This window comes from Aedes albopictus, chromosome 3 (assembly GCF_035046485.1).
Source record: "Aedes albopictus strain Foshan chromosome 3, AalbF5, whole genome shotgun sequence".
NCBI classification, from domain to species: domain Eukaryota; kingdom Metazoa; phylum Arthropoda; class Insecta; order Diptera; family Culicidae; genus Aedes; species Aedes albopictus.
In genome coordinates, this window is record NC_085138.1 from 25,448,291 (window position 1) to 25,473,505 (window position 25,215).

Sequence of the window (25,215 nt, forward strand, 5' to 3'; positions counted from 1 at the left end):
AGGAATTCATTTGGCAATTTGTTTGGAAATTTCTTTTGCAATTAAGTTTTTTTTGGACATCTCATTCGGCAATTCTTTAAAAAAATTTACAATCTTTGAAAAATTCACAATTTTAGAAAATTCCTTCAGACATTTCTTTGAGAATTTCTTTGAAATGCGCCTTTTGAATTCTTTCAGAAATTCATTTGGCAATTCCTCTTAAAATTCTTTTAGAAGTTCTGCTGACAACCGAAAATTCCTTGAAAAATTCAGATTTAAATTTAAAGAATTTCAAAAAAATGTCTGAAAAATCTTAAAAAAAAAAATGTCCAAAAAAATTTACGAAGATATTGCTGAAGGTATTCCCGAACACTGCGTTAATGTGAAGAAAATGTGGAAGAAATTTTGAAAGAACTGTTCGATAAATTTGAAAACGAATAACTCATGAAATTTCCGACAATTATTCTAGAAGTTCTACGGGGGATTCTCCCAAAAGTTTACGGGATTTCTTTCAGAAGTTCCTCCTAAAATTCTTCCAGAAAGAGTTGTAGCATTCGCCCAGGAGTTTGTTTGAAAATTCTTCAGAGCGCTACTGTGGACATTCTTCCAGGAGTTGCTCTGAGATACTGAATTGGAGCTACTCTCAAAAGTTTCTTGGCAATTTTTTTCTCCAGAATTTTTGTTTTTAAATTATTTTAAAAGAGCACCTCTGATAGTTTTGACGCGTAATTTGTTTTTTGAAATTCCTTCGGGAGTTCTTCATAAAGTTCCTCCGCGAGTTCTTCCAAATGTTTCTCTGTATGTTTTCCAAAAGATTCGGGATGGTACTGCCGGCAATTCTTCCAAAATTTTCTCTAAGATTTTTTAGAATGTAGAACCGAGAATTTTTTAGAAGCTTATCGGGAAATTTATCAAAAACTTCCCAAAAAATTCCCGGAATTTCTTTCTGGCATAAATTTAGTCAAAATTCGTCAGAGATTTATTCCAGAAGTATTTTTTATGAATATTTTCCAATAGTTTTTTCTATAACTATTTCATAAATTCTCCGGGGAATGTTTCCACAAGTACCTTCGTGTATTCTTCCAATTGTTTCACCGACAGATTTTCCGGAAGTACATATCTTGAAGTGTTGACCTGGAAGCTTTACGTAAAGTTCTTCCAAAAGTGATTCTGATAATTCTTCCAGCAATTCTCCTAGTAATTCTTCAGATATTTGTTTCGAGATCTCCTGTGGGGATTTTTTTCAAGATTTTTTTAAATTCTTCCAGAAGTTTCCAGAATTTCTTCGTGATGTTCCTCCTGCAATTTATTTAGAAGTTCCCACGAAAGGTCTTCCTCGATTCTTTTAGGAGCTTTTAGGAGTTATCCCCAGAAACTTGCTCAGGAGTTCGCCAGACATTATTCCAACTAACTCCTTCAGAATTTTTTGCAAGTTTTTCAAGCTATCCCTCCAGGAGTTCTTTCAATGATTCTTCTAGGAGTTAATCCTGGTTCCGGGTCATTTGGCCGAACGCCATTTGGCCGAATGCCGTTTGGCCGAACGCCATTTGGCCGAAAGGGTCATTTGGCCGAATGCCATTTGGCCGTATGCCGTTTGGCCGAAAAATGAATGATGAAATCAAGTGACCATACCACTGTTCCCCGTCCCAGTATACCTCGAAAGAACAGCCTATGATTCAAAGAAGGAAAAATCTTCGATGATATATTGACAGTTTCAACGCCAACTAATCCCTGAGCTTGAGCTTGAGCTTGAGCTTGATTGACCGCCCGTGGATGCTACTCCAGTATCGCCAGACCAGCTACACTCACACAAGGACCAATGAGATAACTGCCGGGGACTAGCAGGCATCTTCAGTGTGTGAGCATTAGTGATCTTCTATTTTTAGGCGACAATGGCGCCTGCCACGTCAGGTTGCAGGTCAATGTGGGGAAGGGGTAAGGAAGTGATGATTGCAATCGTTTGTATCCACATCTGGCCGAATATACCTCTGCGCCAGCACAAATTCATGCGGATGTTGGAGTGTTGGTGGGAATTGGTTGGCAGAAGGTTCACACATTGGTGTGTGGATACCAGAGGAAGGTGATAGAATTGTGTGTTTTTATTATTTTGAAGATGTGCGGCACAGCTCGCTTGATTGCATAACTTGTAGGCGTTTTCTAATAGGATTGTGACACTGTGCTGTGAAAGTTTTGAAAGGAAGGGAAACGGCTTTTTGAACCCGTTTCTGTTCTAGCGACGGCTATGAACATGTTAATACACATGAGTTGTATATGTAGAGAGCAGAGAGAAAGTATATAGAAAGATACAAAGTAGGAGGAAAGGGACAGGCCAGGGATTGAACCCAGGACCTTCTGCATATAAATCAGAAGCGGTAGCCACTAGACCACCAAGCCCGTCTAACGCCAACTAATCCCTGAATATTAAAACTAGAAAGAATAGCCTATGATAAAAAGAAGGAAATACTTCTGATAATTATATTGGCAGTTAGAATGTCAAAAACTTCCTCTGAATTCTTTTGATCAAGATTCGGCCAAACGGCATTCGGCCAAACGACCCTTTCGGCCAGATGGCATTCGGCCAAATGGCGTTCGGCCAAACGGCATTCGGCCAAACGGCATTCGGCCAAATGGCCGGACACCATTCCAACTAACTCCTTCAGAATTTTTTGCAAGTTTTTCAAGCTATCCCTCCAGGAGTTCTTTCAGTGATTCTTCTAGGAGTTAATCCTATACATTTTTGTATATCTTTCAAGAAATGCTCAAGGCGATTTTTTAGGAGCCGCTCCAAACAATTATCTCCGTGCATTCTTTCAGAATATTGATGATTTCCTCCAGGATAATTTTTTCCAAAAAAATCTTCAATGGATTGAAATAGGAAATTTACAAAAAAAAATCCACCTAGAATAAAACACACAAATTTCTCCAGTAATTACTTGGATTTCCTCAGAAATTCCTCCACAGATTTCTCCTGCCATGGCCTCCTGCATGAATTTCTTTGAGGATTTCTTCAGGATTTTGTCCAATTTTATCGGAATCTTCTTCCAATGGACTTCTGCTGGAATTCTTCCAAAGGTTCTTCCAAACAATTATCAGAAGAATATTATGGTAATTTAGTAGAATCAATTCTTTTAGAACTTTTCCAGTATTTTCTCCAAGAATTTCTCCCAAAGAATTTCTCAATTTTTGTCCAAATATTACTCCAGAGATTGCTCCACAAATTCATCCAACGATTCATTTTAAACAAATTGAAGTTTAGATTACACTTATAAATTTTACGGGAACGCTTCCAAGGATTCTTCAAGCAAATCTACCAGTAATTCCTTGAATTCTTTGAAGAAATCCTGGAGAAGTCTTTCAAATAATTTCAGGAAAGAGTCTTGAAATTCTTTAATTTCCTAAACTTCTTAAAATACTTAAATTTCTTAAAATTCCTAATTTTTTTAAAATTCTTAAAATTTTATAAATTCTATTTTTTTTTTAAATTCTTCAAATTCTTTAAATTTTTTAAATTTTTTAAATTCTTTAAATTCTTTAAATTGTTTAAATTCTTTAAATTCTTCAAATTCTTTTAATTCTTCAAATACTTCAATTTCTTTAAATTCTTTAAATTCTTTCAATTCTTTAAATTCTCTGAATTCTTTAAACTCTCTAAATTCTTCAAGTTCTTTAAATTCTTTTAATGCTTTTAATTCTTTCAATTCTTTTAATTCTTTAAATTCTTTGAATTCTTTGAAATCTTTAAATTCTTTAAATTCTTTAAGTTCTTTAAATTCTTTTAATGTTTTTAATTCTTTCATTTCTTTTAATTCTTTAAATTCTCTAAATTCTTTATTTTTTTAATTTGTTTAAATTCTTTAAATTCTTTAAATTCTTTAAATTCTTTAAATTCTTTAAATTCTTTAAATTCTTTAAATTCTCTAAATTCTTTAAATTCTTTAAATTCTTTAAATTCTTTAAATTCTTTAAATTCTTTAAATTCTTTAAATTCTTTAAATTCGTTAAATTCTTTAAATTCTTTGAATTCTTTAAATTCTTTAAATTCTTTAAATTCTTTAAATTCTTTTAATTCTTTAAATTCTTTAAATTCTTTAAATTCTTTAAATTCTTTAAATTCTTTAAATTCTTTAAATTCTTTAAATTCTTTAAATTCTTTAAATTCTTTAAATTCTTTAAATTCTTTAAATTCTTTAAATTCTTTAAATTCTTTAAATTCTTTAAATTCTTTAAATTCTTTAAATTCTTTAAATTCTTTAAATTCTTTAAATTCTTTAAATTCTTTAAATTCTTTAAATTCTTTAAATTCTTTAAATTCTTTAAATTCTTTAAATTCTTTAAATTCTTTAAATTCTTTAAATTCTTTAAATTCTTTAAATTCTTTAAATTCTTTAAATTCTTTAAATTCTTTAAATTCTTTAAATTCTTTAAATTCTTTAAATTCTTTAAATTCTTTAAATTCTTTAAATTCTTTAAATTCTTTAAATTCTTTAAATTCTTTAAATTCTTTAAATTCTTTAAATTCTTTAAATTCTTTAAATTCTTTAAATTCTTTAAATTCTTTAAATTCTTTAAATTCTTTAAATTCTTTAAATTCTTTAAATTCTTTAAATGCTTTAAATTCTTTAAATTCTTTTAATTCTTTAAATTCTTTAAATTCTTTAAATTCTTTAAATTCTTTAAATACTTTAAATTGTTTAACCCTTATGTGGCCGACAGGGTACCCGGGTACCCAGCAGCGCCCATTTGAAAAGCACGGTGTAGAAAAAAGCAAGAAATTTGTCGGACACATAACGGTTAAATTCTTTAAATTTTTCAAATGCTTTAAATTGTTTAAATTCTTTCGATTCTTTAAATTCTTCAAATGCTTTAAATTCTTCAAATTGTTTAAACTCTTGAAATAAGAAAAATCGTAATTTTTATTTTAATTCTTATTATTCTTAAATACTTAATATTCCATTTTTTTTTAATTCCTAATCTGAAATTCCTTCATCAACTCCGATAGGAAATTCACGATTTCCAAAGAAATTGTCTGGGAAATTTTCAAAAGAATGGCCAAAAGAATTTACGAAGAGATTATCGAAGGAAATCCCGAGAACTACGTTAAAGAAATTACTTTAAACACTGCCTGAGAAATTTGCAAACCAATAACCCAAGGAATTTCCAGAAAAGTCATTTCCTAAGAATTTTTTGAATAGAAATTAAAAATAGGAAAAAAAAGGAATTGCTGAAAGATTTTCCAAAGGAACAAATGCACAAGGAATTCTCAAGTATATTGCCGAAGGAATCCAAAATTGACACAGCAATGGACCACTCAAATAATTAAAACGACCGCGAATAGATGGCGCCACCGTGGACTTGGGTGTTTGACATAACTCCACTGCTGTCACAACGCTAATGTCCATAAACGGTGACGCCTTCGTTTACATGCGGCAAACGCATGAAAAGTTCGCTTCATTGATCCTAGTTCCTAGTCTTCCTAATAAAGTGGTTTTTGTTTTTTGTCGCTTCTTTGGCTCAGATTCGTACTTGCGACTTTGAAGCGTTAGGAATGATCAGTAAACAGAAAAACAAAACAACAATTTCAGCTTATCGAACTAGGGTTATATTTTATTACACATCTAGTTGGTTACAAGACTATATGTACAGAAATACACTGAATAATACGAACATTAATTCTAAAAAACAGAACAAGCGCGCGGAAACGGGGAAGAAAACTACTCATTTAGTGCTGTTTTGTGACTAGCTGTAGTAGAAGTTCAGTTTGACAGTTCTCGTATGTCAGAGAAGTGCAACTAAAATACTGCGGATTTCAAGCGTTCTTTCCCTGCGTGACTGCGCCCACCTATACGTTGTTTGTTTGCTAACATGTAACTAACGTGACTAACTGATTTAGATAATACGGACGGGGGGCTATCAATATCCAATGGAAAATTCTTTCCAAACCGATGCGATTCGGTTTGCGGTTGCGATTAATTACTGTAGGTAGATGGTAAGAAGCTCATAAAAAAAAGCGCGAAGAAGCTCCGATAATTAGATGCATTGAAGGCAGAGGCGGCCAGACGTTCACTCGATCGAGCAAGCATTGTTTGCAGAGCGAGGTTACTGGGCAACGATGCACTGACTGACTACGGCATGGCGCCACGGTCTGCTACTACGATACATACTGGACCAGTAGGCCATGGGCGGCGACGGCGCTAGAAGTTCCTCATCGATGCCAGCCGTCAGCCGCCTTTGATCGGCGGGTTCTTCCATCTATGGCCTCGCGTGCGATTTCTTCTTCGGCGGACGGACGGGGTTAGTCAAGCGCGTTAGTACGAGTACGAGGTTTGTTTGTGCGTGTTTGAATGAGAAACAGACAGACGGAGAGAGAGGGAGAATATGTAGATACAGAGAGTGAAAGCGAGGCTTGGTTAGTTGGTCAGTTGGTCATCAACCGCACACGTCGTCGACCGTGGGAAAGGTCAGAACTCGAACCGAACCTACCTGCCGTATTCCTCTTTGCTGATCTTCAGTCTCTGCATGCCGCGTTCGCCTTGGGATTCTGAGAAGGGGTTCACTGATTGCGACAGCATATGGGTTTTGGTGACATTGTTGAATAGGGCGACCTTGGACGATAGGGGCGAGTCCTGCGGGAGAAAGAGAAAGAATTATGATTAGTTGAAGGTTTTGTTCGGAATATCATGGGAAATTTAAAGGAATCGTGATCATTACAGCAACGTTCTTTCCGAAGACGGAGCGAGTCGCGCATGGGGTGGCTGTCAACGCGATTCATCAGATTCTGCATGGACTGCGATTCGCACTCGCTGACGTCGGAACGCATCAGTTCGTAACAAGCGACCATTCGACGGACGTTCGGACCACGAGCGACCGGAGGTTCCTGTTCACGTGGCTGCGGGTGGACGGCTACTGGCGGCGGCGGTGGCGGAGGATGACAATGGAAGGACTCTTGGCGGCAGATGTTCTCCTTCAGACGAAGAGTTCTTTCGATTTCGTCGCGCACGCGCTGAACCCTGCGCAGTTCACGGCGTTCCCGAAGCTCATCTTCCAGTGCGGAATCTTCGGAGGATTCGTCCCGTCGACGTTCTCGTCTCTGGCGGCGCTGCGAAGGACGACGCAGTGGACGCCTTGATTCCTCTTCGCTGGGTTCCTCTTCTTCCTCTTCTTGGCGCCGTTGTTGTCGTCGCTGAGTCCTTCGACGGCGAGGTGGTTCGGGTTCTTCTTCCTCTTCCTCCTCCTCTTCTTCTTCTGGCTGAGGGCGGTTCTGTCGACGTTGCGTTCGTTGCCGATTTGGCTGACGTCGTCTAGGTGGCTGTTCTTCCTCCTGCTCCTCTCCTTCCTCTTCATTCTGACCGCCTTGATTCTGAGCTCTACGACCTCCTTGCTGTCGACGTGGCGGTTGCTGCGGTTCCGGCTCCTCCTCTTCCTCTTCGGGTTGAGCCTGCTGGCGGCGTCTTTGCGCTGGACGTCTTCTCGGTTGCGCTGGTTGCTGCTGCTCTTCCTCCTGCTCCTGTTGCTGAGGCTGCTGCGGCTGTTGTTGGCGTCGTCGAGCTGCTGGTTGTCGCTGCGGCTGTTGCTCTTGTTCACCCTGTTCTTCTTCGGGTTCTTCCTGCTGTTGTTGTTGCTGCTGCTGCTGCTGTTGTTGTTGTTGTTGCGGTTGCTGCTGCTGGCGTCTCCTCACAGTTGGAAGACGACTTCTTCTGATCGTCAGTTGACGCCGCAAAGCTCGAGCTGCCGCTTCTTGCAGGGCGATCTCCTCTTCTTCTTCGTCGTCGGTCAAACCCAGTCCTAGATTTAGAGCCAGACTCCGCCGCCGCTCCCGTGCCTCTAACCGCATCAGCCGCCGCTGCGTCAACTCCATACTCGTATCCAGGCAGACGCAGCAGGCGCGCTGACATTTGCCGCACTGTGAGTCCGGATGACCACGGAACACTCGCGAAACGATTCCACCCATGCTGGTTTTCCTCAACTCCCTCCTTCAGCTAGATATCGATTTCGATTTAAGGAACTCCGTATCCAAAAACTAACGCGATGTTTACGCTACAACTTCCGAATCACAACAAACTACCGCTCTTCAGCTGACCGGTGGTTTTATCAGCCAATGGTAATTAAAAGGCGGTCAGGTCAGAACCAATCGGAATCGATCGATCGTATCGCATCGCATCGATCGTTCCACTCCAGTGCGAAACTTCGCATGCACCACCAACGCCCGTTCTGCAATTAGCAGGGTGCATCTCAGGTCGGAGATACCTGCCAATCAGACGAAATTCCTGAGCCAATTCCTTATTTTTCCAAACAAATTCTTACCTCAATAAAGCGCGGAGCACCCTCGCCTCATTAGCAACAAAGTATGCGCGTATGTGTAAATCGATCGAACGAAGCAACCCACGCGGCGCTGCGTGCGCAATTGAAAGCCGCTTCGCAAAAGTGCAAGTAGGCTTTGCGAAAGCGAAAGTACCTCGAGCGGGAGCGGGCTATCTTGCATCTTCGCCATAACGAGTAAAGACGCGTGATTTCGATATCGAGATATGCCGCCTTCATCCACGCCCACCGCCTGCTACGCAGCGCTGACTGGCTGGGAACCATTTGGCCGCCGTGGGAATTCGCACGATGCGGGCGGCGACTCACTTCGTGTCAAAAATTTACATAATGCGCGAAGATGCGGCTCCAGTCATTCAGTGGCCGCTGACAGACATGACAGTTGGTGCAATTTCTACATTCTCCACGTTTTGCATTGCCTTTGCTCGCCTTGGCGCTTCTGTTGTTGTTGTTTTGATTTATCAATTAAACGTTTGCAATTAAGCGGCCAACGATAGGCGCGCGCGTGGGAGGCGCCATTGTTTAGGAAAGATGACGCTGAGGTGTCACGACGTGGCGAAACTGATCAATCCGAATAAACGGTCGCATCGCAACCGCTCATCATCAAAGCAAGCCAGCCAGCGTGTGAAGCGGAAAACAATGACAGTTGCGGCGGCGCAACGCGGCGTGGCGGCGGCCAATGACAGGCGGCTAGCGTCAAATTCCACGGCTGACTTGGCACGGATTTTGATTGGAAGTCGGCTGGCACTTACTACCAATTTCAGACGGTTGTGGATTTGGTTCGATAGCTATTACCGGAGGGCCCTAACTCGCGACCATCTGCCGGCATTGGTTGCATCGCACCGTCGGAGGTTAGATAAGCCCACCAGGTGTCGTCCCACTACTGACGGAACTCATGGCGGCCGAAATTATCTAACCCGCCGCGGTCCAACTTTCGGAGCATGTTATTGTACTCGCCCGGGTAAAAATGCGAGTAATTGCAGGAGAAAGCATCCTTCTTGCGTCGTTGAAGATTGATTGAGGTTTTACAGCTCGTCAAATTTAATCATTTATAATCTCCTTTCACGCGATGAGCTAACAACAATCAAGATTAGTGGTGGAGATCTCCTTTTTAAGACACCCTAAAACGGTGCGTTTAGTGCACCACCGCTTGCTTTTTCTGACCCGCGTCTGTCAGTCAGTAGTGAAAGGTTAACTTTGTACCCACCCCTGCCCACACTTCAGCAGGGCTGGGTTTGCGCAATCAATCTCTCTCATCAATGCGCACGTGTCGGCCATCGCTAGCAACCTCCACGTGTAAACAATTACCACGCGTGATGAGACCCACGCCGAAACTGCGCGCGGGCAATGATGCATCAACCAACAACCGCAACTTATGGAAAGATAATCCAGTGCGCATCGACGATGCGCAATTACGAAACAGCGTTGATTTACCGCGTGCGCACTGTTGTAACCATGGTGACAGCTCAGCTGCTGCGGCGGGTGAAACGTGATCACGCATTGGGCGCTACGCCCCGCCCCGCTTCGCGCGCAACTGTCAAATGTTACACCCGATCACCGATCAACTGGGTTACTGTGATTTGCGATTAACGCCTCGAAGCAAATCGAATGAGTGGCATCTGCTCTTCTGCTGCAATTGAGCGATCGAAAAAAAAATCGAATAAACGAGAGTCCAGTTTTTTGCCAATGTCGGCTCTTTTTTCCTTCACGTCAACTACCGCGCTAATTTCCGCCGTAATTGTGTCGATCATCATCAGAGTTGTGGTTTGTCGGCAAAAAACGCGGCGGCAATCAGACCACGATCGATCTGTGGCATCAGGCGTTAACTGTTTGTTGATATTTTTCAATGGTCAATTTCGCGAGCGGTGTTTTTTAGTGTTTTCTTCTGCCGGATCGAAGTAACCTGGTTGATGGCGATCGCCATCTTCGGCCGACATTTCGGACGATTTGGTCCGAGATCGATCGTTCGGTGATATTATTTAAAATTGAAACTAATTTCGATGACAGTTGGATGATAGTCACGTGACAGGAGTAAAACAATTGGGATTTTTATGGGAATTTGGATTTTGATTAGATTTGTATTCTATTTCAATTGGATTTAGATTTGTTTTGGATCTGCTTTAGAGTGACATTGGATTAGATTTGGGAAGGGTTTGGATTGGATTGGATTTGGATTGGATTTGGATTCGATTTGGATTGGATTGGGATTGGATTGGAATTTAATTTGAATTGGATTTGAGTTGGATTTGGATTGGATTTGGATTGGATTTGGATTAGATTTGCATTGGATTGGAATTGGATTTGGATTGGATTTGGATTTGGATTTGGATTTGGGTTTGGATTTGGATTTGGGTTTGGATTTGGATTGGATTGGATTTGGATTGGATTTAGATTGGATTTGGATTGGATTTGGATTGGATTTGGATTGGATTTGGATTGGATTTGGATTGGATTTGGATTGGATTTGGATTGGATTTGGATTGGATTTGGATTGGATTTGGATTGGATTTGGATTGGATTTGGATTGGATTTGGATTGGATTTGGATTGGATTTGGATTGGATTTGGATTGGATTTGGATTGGATTTGGATTGGATTTGGATTGGATTTGGATTGGATTTGGATTGCATTTGGATTTGGATTGGATTTGGATTGGATTTGGATTGGATTTGGATTGGATTTGGATTGGATTTGAATTGGATTTGGATTGGATTTGGATTGGATTTGGATTAGATTTGGATTGAATTTGGATTGGATTTGGATTGGATTTGGATTTGGATTGAATTGGATTAGATTTGGATTGGATTTGGATTGGATTTGGATTGGATTTGGATTGGATTTGGATTGGATTTGGATTGGATTTGGATTGGATTTGGATTGGATTTGGATTGGATTTGGATTGGATTTGGATTGGATTTGGATTGGATTTGGATTGGATTTGGATTGGATTTGGATTGGATTTGGATTGGATTTGGATTGGATTTGGATTGGATTTGGATTGGATTTGGATTGGATTTGGATTGGATTTGGATTGGATTTGGATTGGATTTGGATTGGATTTGGATTGGATTTGGATTGGATTTGGATTGGATTTGGATTGGATTTGGATTGGATTTGGATTGGATTTGGATTGGATTTGGATTGGATTTGGATTGGATTTGGATTGGATTTGGATTGGATTTGGATTGGATTTGGATTGGATTTGGATTGGATTTGGAATGGATTTGGATTGGATTCGGATTGGATTTGGATTTGAACTGGATTTGGATTGGATTTGGATTGGATTTGGATTGGATTTGGATTGGATTTGGATTGGATTTGGATTGGATTTGGATTGGATTTGGATTGGATTTGGATTGGATTTGGATTGGATTTGGATTGGATTTGGATTGGATTTGGATTGGATTTGGATTGGATTTGGATTGGATTTGGATTGGATTTGGATTGGATTTGGATTGGATTTGGATTGGATTTGGATTGGATTTGGATTTTGATTTGAATTCATCAAGCTGGATGTTGTTTTGAATCTGAGACTTTAGATTTGGTTTTGGATCTGATTGGCTTTAAATCTAGCGTTGATTCTGAATTGGACTTTGGAATCGATTTTGGATCTTGTTTTGCATATGGATTTGGATCTACTTTCCGATCTAGCATTAGATCTTATTTGTGCCAACGCTTCATCTAAAACCAGATAATCTAGACCCAAAACCGAACCTGAAGCTAGCTAGATCTAATGCTAGATTCAAACTATATCCACAGCTAGATCCAAAGGAAAGCCCAAAGCTTCATCAAAAATTAATTTCAAAACCAGAATCAGATCCAAAATCAGATCCAAAACCAGATTCAAATTTAGATCCAAAACCAGATTCAAGACCAAATCTAAAGTTAGATCCGAAACTAGATTAAAAGGTAGCTTTGGAAGTGGTGTAAATCTGGTTTTGGATCTAACTTTGAAACCAGAAATATTTTGAAAAGGAAAAAGGTAGCTTTGGATCTGGTTTCAGATCTAGCTTATGATCTATCTTTGGATCTTGCTTCTGATAATGTTTTGGATCTATTTCCTGATCTAAAGTTAGATCAAATCCAAATCTAACGCCAGATCCAAAATCACATTCGAAACCAAACCAAAACCAGATTCAAAGCTAGATCCAAAACCTAAGTCATATCCAAAGCATGATCGAAATTTAGATCCTAATCAAATTCAAATCTAGATCCAAAACTAGATTGAAAACTAACTTTGGAAACGGTTTTAAATCTGGTTTTGGATCTTATTTTGGATTTAGTAGCTTTGGTCCTGATTTGATCTAGCTTCAGCTCTCGTTGTGCATATCATTTTAAATCTAGCTTCGGATCTGGCTGGTGATGATTCAAATTTAGATCCAAAACCAGATTCAAAACCGAATCCAAAGTTGGATCCAAAACTAGATTAAAAGGTAGCTTTGGAAGTGGTTTTAAATCTGGTTTTGGATCTTATTTGAATCTAATTTTGGAGCCAGAAGGATTCCGAAATGGAAAACGTTAGTTTTGGATCTGGTTTTAGATCTAGCTTTGGATCTGGCTTCTTATAATGTTTTGGACTTATCTTCTGATCTAGTCAGATCCAAAATCAGATCTAAAGTAAGATAAAAAACAAATCCAAAGCCAGATCCAAAATCAGATTCGAAACCAAATCAAAACCAATACCAGATTTAATGCGAGATCCAAAACCTAATCCAAAGTCAAATCCAAAGCAGGATCCAAAGCTTGACTCCAAAGCAAATTCAGATCCAAAAAACTAGATTAGAAGCTAACTTTGGATTTGGTTTTAAATCTGGTTTTGGATCTAGTAGTTTTGGTTCTGGTTTTGGATCTAGCTTTAGAACCTAGTTGTGGATATCATTTTGAATCTAGGTTTTGGATCTAAATTTGAATCGTCGCGTCACTAGCCAGCAGTGACGCGACGATTCAAATTTAGATCCAAAACCAGATTCAAAACCAAATCCAAAATCAGATCCAAAACTAGATTGAAAGGTAGCTTTGGAAGTGGTTTCCAATCTGGTTTTGGATCTTATTTGGATCTAATTTTGGAACTAGAAAGATTTCGAAAAGGAAAAAGGTTACTTTGGATCTAATTTTAGATCTAGCATATGATCTACCTTTGAATCTGGCTTTTGATCATGTTTTGGATTTATCTGATCTAGTCAGAGCCAAAATCAGATCTAAAGCTAGATCCAAAACCTAATCCAAAATCAAATCTAAAGCAGCATCCAAAGCTTGATCCAAATTCAGATTCAAAAAACTAGATTAGAAGCTAACTTTGGATACGGTTTTAAATCTGGTTTTGGATCAAACTTTGGATCTAGTAGTTTTGGTTCTGGTTTTGGATCTAGCTTTAGATCTAGTTGTGGATATCATTTTGAATTCAGCTTCAGATCTGGCTGGTGACGATTCAAATTTAGATCCAAAACCTGATTCAAAACCAAATCCAAAATCAGATCCAAAACTAGATTGAAAGGTAGCTTTGGAAGTGGTTTCCAATCTGGTTTTGGATCTTAATTGGATTTTGGAACCAGAAAGATTTCGAAAAGGAAAAAGGTAGTTTTGGATCTGGTTTTAGATCTAGCTCTGGATCTGGCTGCTGATAATGTTTTGGAAATTATTTGTCATCCAAAACCAAATCAAAAGATAGATAAAAAACTTAATCTAAAGCCAAATTTAATACAGCTAGACCCAAAGGAAGGTCAAAAACCAGATCCAAATCGAATCAATAGCTAGATACAAAACTAAATTAAAAGCTTTGGATACGGTTTTAAATCTGGTTTTTGGACATATTTTGGATCTAGTTCTGGTTTTGGACTTAGTTTTGGTTCTGATTTTAGATCTAGCTTTAGATTTGGATTTGGATCTAGCTTTAGATCTATTTGTGGATATCATTTCAAACCTGAATCCAAATTCAAATCCAAAACTTAATTTAAACCTTTGGATACGATTTAAACCTTTGGATACCTTTGGAATCTGGTTTTGGATCACATTTTGGATCTTGTTTGGATTTTTTACTTAGCTTTAGTTATGGTTTTGGATCTAACTTTGGATCTAGCTTCAGAACTATTTGTCGATATCGTTTTAAACCTGGATCCAAATCTAGATCCAAGTCTTGATCCAAATTCAAATACAAATCTAATCCAAATCTTAATTAAAAGCTTGGAATACGGTTTTGGATCAAATTAACTAATTAACTAAATCAAACTAAATTAAAAGCTTTGGATACGGTTTTAAATCTGGTTTTGGATCAAATTTTGTATATAGTTCTGGTTTTGGGCTTAGCTTTGATTTTGGTTTTGGGTCAGCTTTGGATTTGGATTTGGATCTACCTTAGATCTATTTGTGGATATCGTTTTAAATCTGGATTCAAAGCTTGATCGAAATTTAGATCTAAATCCAAAACGAGATTTAAAGCTAACTTTCGGTATGGTTTCCTATAGGGTGTCCCAGAAAGTATGGGCACAACTTTGTATAGCGAAAATACAATCATTTTCTAAGCAAACGACAATTTTTATATTTTTGTATTTTTATTCAAAGTATTTTCATTGATACCTGTAAAGAGTTTGTACATTAAAAAGGGCTTTTGTATGCAGAATGTTTAAAATGGAAAAACAGCTTTCAAAACTTCTGCACAAACTACTTTTTCACAATTTTGCCAAATACCCAAATTCAAAACAATTTTTTCGAACTTTTTTCGCATGATATATTCGAAAACATGTTTCCTCAGATGGTTGATTTGAATTTTCTATAAAAAACATATTTTCCTGTGCGTACGGATATTTTAAAATTTTGAGAAAACTGACAAATTCGCCTTTTCTATTTTTGGATAAGACATGCCCACATATATTCGAATTTTAAAACATGTTTTAACGAAAATAAAAATAATTTTATTTACACCTCATAGAGCTGAAGCATTTATTTCACTAATAGTAAAATTAAATTGTAATTTTCTGCGTGCTGTGATATATATTTAGAAGCTTGTTTTCAACTGTTAGAAAAACAGGTTTTCATAAAAATCGATTTTGGTCTTTGAATTGATTTTTTTGGTTCAAAAATATATATTTTTATTTCAAACTAAGGGTTGTATAATAGATACGCATGTAGAAATACACGGATATATTTTTTGTAATTTTTATCGAGCTTAATTTCATGCGTAGAAAACAATTTGGTATGCGATGTTATTGAAAAATATAGCAATTTGTGCAGAAGCTCTAAAAGGTCTTTTAGGGAATGCTCCACCGCATCCAAACGAAGTGTAAAATGCAAATTTCAATAATTGGCATTTGATGTTAATATATTAAGGTAGGATATGTGTGAAAATAAAGTTTGTTTATGCATCCATTTCCAAATGACAGAGCTGCAAAGTTGTGCCCATACTTTCTGGGACACCCTATATCTGGTTTTGGTTCTGGTTTTGGAGCTAATTTTAGATCTGATTCTGACTTTGCATTTGGCTTTGGATCTTATGTTGGCTTCTTGGTTAGCTTTGACTTTAAATCTGGAAAATTAAATAGATCTAGTTTTGTATACGGTGACCAGGTTGTAATCAGGCCTTAGATCTAGCTTTAAATCAGCTTTAAATCTGCTTTCAAATCAGGTTTAGGATCAGGCTGCAAATTTGCATTGAATATAGCCTTGGATCTGGCTATGGACAATAAAATCCTGGTTTCTCAATAACTCGTCACTGAGCTGAGTATCGAACGATCAATCAAAGCAACCTAACACTAATAATTGTCGATTATCGCGAAGTACTAAATAAATCGAAAATTTCCATCAACACAAAGCATAATTGAAACGATTAAGCAGCCTGTTGCGACGGCGGTCGATAATTCATTCATCGACTGCCGCCAAACTGCCGCAGGGTGAATGTGCCTCTAACTATCAATCCATCAACCCATGATGAGGACTGAGTAAGTCATATTCATGCGCCGAACAGTGAACAGTCAGGCGACGATGATGCTTCCACAGTCCTCACACATCCAAGCAGCCGACGACGCGACGGTTTCTTTTCTCCTGCGCGCATTATGCGCCCCCCATCGTCGCCGTCGTCCATCGCCACAGCGCCAAGACACTTATGCCTGGTTTACATGGAGCAAGTGACTTGATTCAAGTCAATGGAAAATGCCCAATTGAATGCGAATTGAACGTGTAAACACCACCGTTCATCTCAGTTGAGCAACTGACTTGACTTGAACGAAAGTTGAACATGTTCAACTTTTTTGTTCAAGTCAAACGAAATCATTTCACTTGCCCCGTCTGAACACTCGATTCATGTGAGTTGAATTCAATCATCTGTCAAATGAGCTGAATTCAATTCAGTTTGCTTACGCACCGCACGAGTTGAACAATGTAAACACTTGCTTCAATTGAGATGCATTCAAGGGTATGCAAGTGGACACCCAAGTCATTTGCTCAGTATAAACACGTCATTCCATCGGATTGAACATGTTTGAGAAGTTTGCAACTCACATGCTCGTTTCAATTGAACAGTCTAAACCAGGCATTAGTTCAAGCTTCACCTACTTTTCGCACTTGAACAACAATACAATAGTGCTGCCTGATGAGCTGCAACAGCAGCTGCTACTGCTGCGATGCGATCGACCGATGAGCTGCTGTGGATCGCAGCAGGCTGAGTATCAGGTTAGGTCATCGATCGATCGCACGTGCCTTTGGTTTTGGGGTTATGCTAAAAGCATCCGACAAGTGGCATGACTCAGAGAGAGAGAGAGAGAGATCATTGGGTCGCTACTTTGGACCAGTGACCTTTTGATTAGACAGCTAAAATGGTGAAGTTTGGATTTCCCTGAATGTATGTTTGAGAAATTGGTGCCTTGTTTAAAAAAAAACCTTGGAAAACGAGTTCCTTGGACGGCTGAAAAATCTGCTTGGAAGCTGATTAAAGCTTGATGCCTGTCATTACACCAGAAAACATTGAGAGAGAACATTGAATTTACCCAAAATGAGTGAGAAAAATCAATGAAATTGGCGCCCAATTACAATGTGTTCTCTTGTTGCACATCGATTAAAGCTCGCTACAATCCATTACGTTCGATTGTAACGTTAGGATAATTTAGAAGAATTAAGTTTCTTCAAAGTAAATGGAAAATAAGCATTCGTTTACAACTTTGAAAAATATCAAGAGAGAACATTGGTTTTACTCAACAATCATTAATTCACAGGTTAATTGTTAAATTTATTGAAGAAATTGGCTCCTCAATTTTGTTGTTTTCGAAATGACATTTCTCGTTGTAGAAGACCGATCAAAGCTTGTTACACCGCAGCCAACAAACTTCAAGGTTACATTTCTGGAGCTCGATTTGAATAGGTCGTATGTGCTTTTGTCGATATAAAAATCGATCAGTTTATTTTAGTCATTGTAGCAATATGACAGATATTTTGCAATCTTTTGATGATGGAACAGAAAGCCTGTTTTGTGAGGATTCTGCTGTATGTATCAACTTTGTTCAATTTCAACGGTTCTCGCTATAATAAGCGAATCCAACTGATCGAATTTTTAATCGACAAAAGCACATACGACCTATTCAAATCGAGCTCCAGATTTAATTCACCAATTCGGAAAGTCCCGCCGCGTCTTCTCAGGTAGTTGGCCGCGCTCCGCTCATTCACCGTCAGACGATTATCCACTCGCGTCGATCGCCAGCCGCTGCTTCTCGTAATCGTCGTTAGGGGCGTTCTAAATATAATCCGCGACCGACGCGCCCGCTTCGGAATGTGTGATGCTTGTGAATGTTTTGATTGCATGCCAAGCATCTGCCTGCCTGCCTGCACACGTTCAGGGCGGCCGGCGATCAGGAACAGCTAGCGTGATCACCATAGTCAATCCTTCTTCTGGTTGCGCCTAGCTTTTAAATGGCATCCGGATGAATGGACCGATTACGTCGAATTGGACGCCATCATGCGGAACTGTTTGAAGAATCGTACAATGGCTTTTGGTTCTAATGAGCCGCCCTTCGAATGACAGACGCCGTTCTTCGTGTCAAAGAAGGCGGCCGTTTCAAAATTATCAAAATTCGCATGGCAATTCCGCGTTTTCTGAACTGTACTGCTCCGAAATTTGCCTCGTTCGCCGCCTCGAATCGGACTAGGCGGTCAGCGACGCGAAGCTGATTTACGAGCCGCCGCCCGCTAGCGTCGCGACCTTCTTCAATGCCGCGGAGGACGCCATCACCACATAATAAATAGCAGAACAGCTGTGCTGTGCAGCCGCGCACACGGCTGAGTACACTTCGATGATCCCCCATTGCGCACAAATGTGGGTTATTCAAGCTGAGCAAATTGCAGGGTTTATTGATCTCTCTCGGTTGGAGAAGCAGCGCGCGCGTCTTATCGCACCCAGGAAGCCGCCGCGCAGCCCCTTCGTTGCAAGGTGATGCAAGCCGCTGCCAAAAATCACCGCATTTCACGCTAATCCATCTTTACAATGTTACAGTGGTGCTGCACCACCACGCGATGTCTTCAACCTGCATCGGTGATGAACAAATCGCAGCGGCTATCCTATCGCCTTCACGCCTTGACGCCCCTTTCTTTTGCATGCCGCGCGGCGCGAAACGCGGGGCGGCTTGTTTTGGGCGTGCTTTACGCAACGCGCGGGGTGGCGATCCAAGCATGCCATGCCGATCCCTCACCCGAGCGGCACGAAAGAATTCCCTGGCCGGCATCAACCGGCACGCAATCTCATCGTCCACATCGATGGGTCAGTAGGCTGCGGCTGCGATCGCCGATCGCCCGTGGTGGGCGGCGGCGAAAGAATTTCGTGCAAATTTTGGCCGCCCCTTTCTTGTTTGTAATCGCCGCGCAATTATCGCACAACCACCGCACCATGCCCGCACGCTAATTCACTCACTGCTTGATGAGTATTGACATTTGCGCGTTTGTTTTTCGCGTCGCAATTTTGACACCCTGGCGATTAATGATGATGATGATTGCTGTTACATGGCGGCGCAACATTGCCTAATTAGGGCGGTACGCCGTCACCACGTGCAAAATTGGGCCGCAATTTTGACATTTGCTAATTAAATGCCGTGTTCGAGTTCGACTGACCTGCTCTGATGGATCTGGCTGGGACGACATGGCTCCAAAACGTCACCGCAAAACTGATCAACCACAACACGGAGGAAAATCAACCGTCAACCGTTTTTTCTAGAACCGTTGGAAGGCGGAGAGTTGCGGCGGTTTCTGTTCTGTCAAACGGTTCACAAGGTACTGATCGACCGACCGATCACCAGACTGTAGGGACTGTAGGACGTGATTTTCACGGCCATTGGCGCGGAACCTTAGAGCGCGTGTCTGCTGCTGCGGTTCGAAGGTATTGCGACGTTTCTTTCTTCCCTTTCGTTTATCGTGACACGAACGAATACACGATCGACGGCGCTTCGCTTTGTTTGGCAGTTATGTGTGGGCGACGACGGTAGGGGCGTTCTTTTTCCAAGGGATTTCTATTTTTTCACTCAAAGAGTGAGACGTTGTGCCAATCAACGGTTACGCATTTGGACGATATTTTGTCGTGACACAATGTGTTTAAAAGTTGCTACCGTCTACCCCCGTTGGTTTGAACGACACCTCATGCAAACCAACGGGGTTCATTTTAACACATTTTAACTTCTAGTAACCCTGTGGGCATCGAAAAACACACTGATGGTAACCCTTTTTGCTGTTTTGTTTTGATTCTGCGTTCCGTTTCACCCCGTCCCATGAGCAGAATGACGTTTGAACCATTTTTAGTTTGAACGAGGTGCAGATTAGAGGGGGTCAAATTAAAAAGTGTTCAGATAAGATGAGGTCAAACCAACGGGGGTAGACGGTACACTAAAATTGTCAATAGACATTCATGTCTATGGCTCTAAACGATGAATTCTTTCAATGACACAAAGAAGGCAAGATTCGTTCGAAAAAATGATTCAAACGTCATTCTGCTCATGGAACGGAACGCATAATCAAAACAAAACAGCAAATAAGGTTACCAGCTGTGTATTTTTCGTACAATTTTAGGAAAAGTTCAATGTATGAGTTGCCATGGGAACAGCGAACTTCAACATCGACTTGCTCCGTTCATGAATTTCGTTACATAGATAGTTTAGGGGCATAATGGACACCCTAAGCAAATGAGTTAGGCCTGTATAACAGACAAAAACTTAACATATCATCAGTTGGCTTAGTTTTCTATGTATTTCAATCAATTACTGCAGGTAGAATGTCTTGATTGTGAAGAAATAATAAATTGTAAACCGTATGTTTTTGGGGCTGGCAGGAAAGGTACGGGGCGAAATGGACACACCTGCATATTTTATGTTGTATCTTTGGTAATATCGACCAGTTAAGTAATTTGCCTACGGAGTTCAATACCACTGATATAATACTCCATCATAGACGAATTTACATAACATCAAAGTTAATTGAATAAATTCTAGGCTAAAATAATCGGATTGATTTTTTTCAAACTCTCTAAAACGCCTAACAGTATGCAACGCGCGTACATCCATTTATAATTGCCAGTGTTCATTTCGCCCCGAATCGACTACCACATTGAAATTGCTATTTTGAGTAAGTTCTGATCAAAAATATATTACCTAATCCATTGCTAAATCTGCGAATACATGTAGATAAGCTAACAATTCACTTGTTTTTATGTGAACACACTCAAACACTCGTAATACCTTATTTGCTGCTGCTTTGAAATTATAATAATTTCACCATATGAAAACATACTTCAATTTCTATGATATTTTGATTATTTTGGAGGAATATAAATGATACTTTAATACTTTTACACTTATGCATTGAAAGTTTTACATAAAAGTCAACGGTTTCGGCAAAAACAGGGGTGTCCATTATGTCCCTAATCCCCCTAGGTGTTTTTATCTAATTTCCGTCCAACTAAGCGCCGAACAATAATGATCTAGTTTATTCTTGCACCTCGCCTAATTTCTCATGACCAATTTGATAATAAGATTGAATAATTGTCCCACGAATACGGTTTCTGTCTAGTCCATGTCTACCCTGTGGCACTACCTGAATTCAATTGGGTTGTTTAGTGAATTAAATATTGTCATTTTCTTTAGCCTAATCGAAAGAGCTCATTTTTCTGAATATAAGGTGATTTTATTGCGTTCCAATGCCTTTGTTTTGATGGTTAAATAAACTAAACAGTTTTAATTTCCGTGGATAGAATGACAGTTCAATCGATAAAGTGACAGTTCTCCCCGAACAAAAAATTTTCCCCATACAAACTTTAAATGCATTTTAAAAATAGTTCCCGGGCACCAAAAATTATGAAATTTTGGATTTCGACTAATTGTTGGACGGAGATTCCGATTATGCAATAATCTGAACACCCCTAAAGAACCCAATTCCCGGCACACCTTCTACGTGACACCACAGACAAACAGACGTAACACTCTGATAATTCCCATCGTACACCGATTTAACGATCTTTTTCAAAATTGGATAGTTGGCCAACTGCCCAACCGTGGCGCTCCCATCGTTTTTGTTCGAGTTTGACGTTTGCTCACTACCGCCACCTAGTTAGTGGTCAGCCAAACATAGTCATTTTAGCATTGGGCGAATGTTTCCGTGACTATGATTTGAATCGAAAAACGTCTGTTTGTCTGTGGTGACACTATGGTACATAGGAAGGTTAAACATTTTGATTTGATCGTAATACGTCATATCAGTGCAACTAAGAAATCATTCTTTGTGGTTGAGAAATACAATGTTTCGTATGCAGGTACGCACACATTAGCTTGCATCCTCCTTAGACGGAGACAGCTTGTTGTTTACATTTTACCGACGCAAAGAAAGTGATTTATTTGAATGATTGAACAGCTTTTGCTGCATTTTTCAGCAATGAAATCCAACTTTGAAGTGCTTTAGAGCTTTTGTGGGGTGTTGAAAGTTGGTTCAACCATTGAATCAGCTAGTTGCTGTTATGGTGCGGTTGCCTTCGTCGTACGCAAAACGAAAAATGCTTCCAACTCGTAAGTGACGGGAATTAGCGCATATGACGGAGTGGATTTCTTCCCTACGGTGTTTGTTTAAGTTAAGCCTGGAACACATAGCGTCCGTTCCGTCGAGGTTTGCGTTTTTCTGACAGTTTTCCCATGGGAAATATGTCAAACTACTGTCACGCACACGCAAACGTACACTGTGAAACTGAAGTACTCTTTAAAGAGTACTTTTTCACCCATTTCGAGAGTAACTAGGTGAACTCATAAAAAGAGTAAACGGCCTGTACTCTTTAAAGGGTAAACCGCTTGTACGTCAAATGAACGAGTGATTTTTACCCTTTTTTATGGAACGATTTAAAACTTCGAAATGAGTAAAATTCACCCTGTTTCCCCATTTTTATGGACTTATTAAAATTTGAACTTTTAAAACCACCAAAAAATACTATACAAATAATAAAATTATCGTTTATAATTATTTAAACTAATTTATTTGTTTATTTAATTCCTAATCTATTGTTGTTGTATATTTTGCCAGTATCAGTATCCTGGCCGTCTGTCAATGGCGTTTGTGCTCCCAGCAACTTCCATCCCGGTGGAGCTCTGGAATTTGTTCTAAAAAACACAGGCATCCTAAAAACATAGAGTTGACCAATCAGTCATCATTTCCGAGAATAATTAATATTTTGTTCCACTTTACCTGCATAAATCGTTGAGCAGCATCGAAGAGCATGAAAAATCACCAACATGAATCTTGTACGGATACTTCGCGGAAATGTTCAAGGAGATTTTCACCCATCAAAGAGTATCTGGTCAGAAGCTTAGGAAGGGCAAAAATTACCCATTTTTTAAATTTGACAAGTACTCTTTATTTTGACAGCTTCATAGATAAGCAAAAAGAGGGTACTTTTTACTCCTAAGAGGGTAATGGTGGATTCGCAGTGTATGCATTGTGTGGGGCACTTTAGGCTTGAATTGGCAAATTCGTGCTGTCAGCCTCAGCCATATGCTGTCAGCATATATGCTGTCAGTGCATTTCGATTCACTCTTTAGCGTCAAACATTGCAATAGGCCTTTTCAGCTAACAGGTCCGTGCAAGGGTCCGTGTAAGCCACTGTTCACAACTGCCGAAAAAAAGCGCAAACGCTAAACTGTAATTTTCATAGGAGAACTGTCAAAGGCCCTAGAAATCATCTGATTTAAGATGTCAAATGAAAAGGCCCATTAGTGAATGGCCTCCGCTGTGAACATGTTGCAACGAGCAAACGACCGCAGTACTTGGTGCTAACGTAAGAACAAACACGACGCGACATTCACCAGACACAAGACATTACACTTATGGTTCTTATAATCGTCAAATTACTATATTACTCAATCAAAATAGGCAAGTTTACCTCAAGTAATAGGGGTACCATAAAAGCCTACTTTTCGTCATTTCATTATGTAACAGAAAAGTGTTGCCACATATAACAGACGTTTATGCTTATATTGGCAATGTGTGTAAAAATGCTCAACAGCCATTTTGTATGTATCGAGCAGCTGAAACTCATGTGGCAATCATTTAGAGATGGCGCAGTGATCGATAGTCAATGATCGCTTTCAAGATTGCATGCACTACGCAATTTTACATTAAAGATTGTATTCGATCTTGAATGAAAGTGGAATTTTGAACTATTCTTGCACTCAAGTTAGATGTAATGTCGCAATCAGTTGAGTAGATGGCGGTAGTGAGCCAACGTATATCGTTTTGAACATTTACACAGGATTCTGCGAAAAATTTGTACTAGCATAAACATCTGTTATCTACAGTTGTTTGTTGTTGGTTTGTCCGTGTTGCTAGTTTTCAGGATTCGCATTTGAGGCCAATATTTAAAATCATTTCATTTTTTAATCTATGCGTTATCGCCTCAAATATGTCTGCCCATAAAAGTAAATCAACCTTAAAACCAACTGAATTGGGACTATATTGCACTATAAATAAATAAAACTTGAGTTTTATTTGGTCAAATTTGCAAAGGCGGATAAGAAGGCAAAATCCTTGCCGATCGAATACCTCGCTGAAGAGTGTCTCAAAGTTATACGGGAGAAGATGTCAACCGCTGGTAAGAAGATGTGTGAACAAGCCTGCAAAACACGTTTGCTAAGAACTCCTTGGGAACGCAGAACCTTGCCCGACGACAGTTGACTCCGTTTGAAGATGAAGGAAGGATCGTCGACGCGTGAAAACCTGGTGGCATTTGAAGACGTGATCCGCCAACTACCGGTTGCTGTTGCCAAGCAGTCGGTCGCGGAACGCTGGGAGAGGAGAGGATGACATAACGCTAAACCAAGGGAAGCAGCGGCTGCTTGCGGAGAAGATGAAACAAATAGGAGCGTCATCAACGTGGTGTTTTCTGGAGAAAAAGCGACGATCAAGCAGACGAAGTTCAGCGGACGATGCAACAAGTGTGGAACGAAAGGCCAGCCACATGAAAAATGATTGCGAAGAAGAGTTTCAGCACGGAATCAGCAGCGGATCGGGCTGGTGATCAACGTTTGGCGATGGGTGACGATACCATAATATTTGAGAGAAGTGTAGCTGTGTTGATAAAAGACAACATTGTGATAACAACAGCATTGCTGAGAGGAAATCTCTACGAATTGGATATCAAGATATCAAATACTAAGTACAATGAAGATCAAACAAGCGATTCAGAGGGGGAAAGTGATGTCCCGTATGATGGAGAAGGAGCTGTGAAGATCGAAGGTTCCATGGTTGATTGAGCAGATAAACTGAAGTTGACTTCCCGACTGCGGTTGATGCAGTTCGACAGGCGTGAGCATGAATATCAAGATTAGCAAAGCAAAAGAACTGATGACAAACCAAAAAAAGGCATACCTACGACATGTCATTCGAGCGATGGTTCTTAAGGAAAGTACTGATACACAGCTTCTTTTATCTT

The 25,215-nt window shown here is 39.7% G+C and overlaps 1 protein-coding gene across 4 annotated transcripts in view; it reads right to left on the reverse strand.

Moving 5' to 3' along the window:
* The window catches only part of LOC109426120 (actin-binding Rho-activating protein), a 55,564-nt gene that overhangs the window by 13,905 nt on the left and 16,444 nt on the right, over nucleotides 1-25,215 (reverse strand). Inside the window, exons 1-2 of one of the 4 annotated variants that reach the window (XM_029865991.2) lie at nucleotides 19,374-19,826; nucleotides 6,460-6,602 (exon numbers count right to left, since the gene is read on the reverse strand). In XM_029865991.2, the coding sequence (XP_029721851.1) occupies nucleotides 6,460-6,602; nucleotides 19,374-19,403 (173 nt within the window). In that variant the 5' untranslated portion in view covers nucleotides 19,404-19,826. Of the gene's footprint in view, nucleotides 1-6,459; nucleotides 6,603-6,687; nucleotides 8,460-19,373; nucleotides 19,827-25,215 lie in introns of those variants that run through there. The other 3 variants (XM_029865998.2, XM_029865979.2, XM_019701553.3) reach the window with 3 other exon arrangements.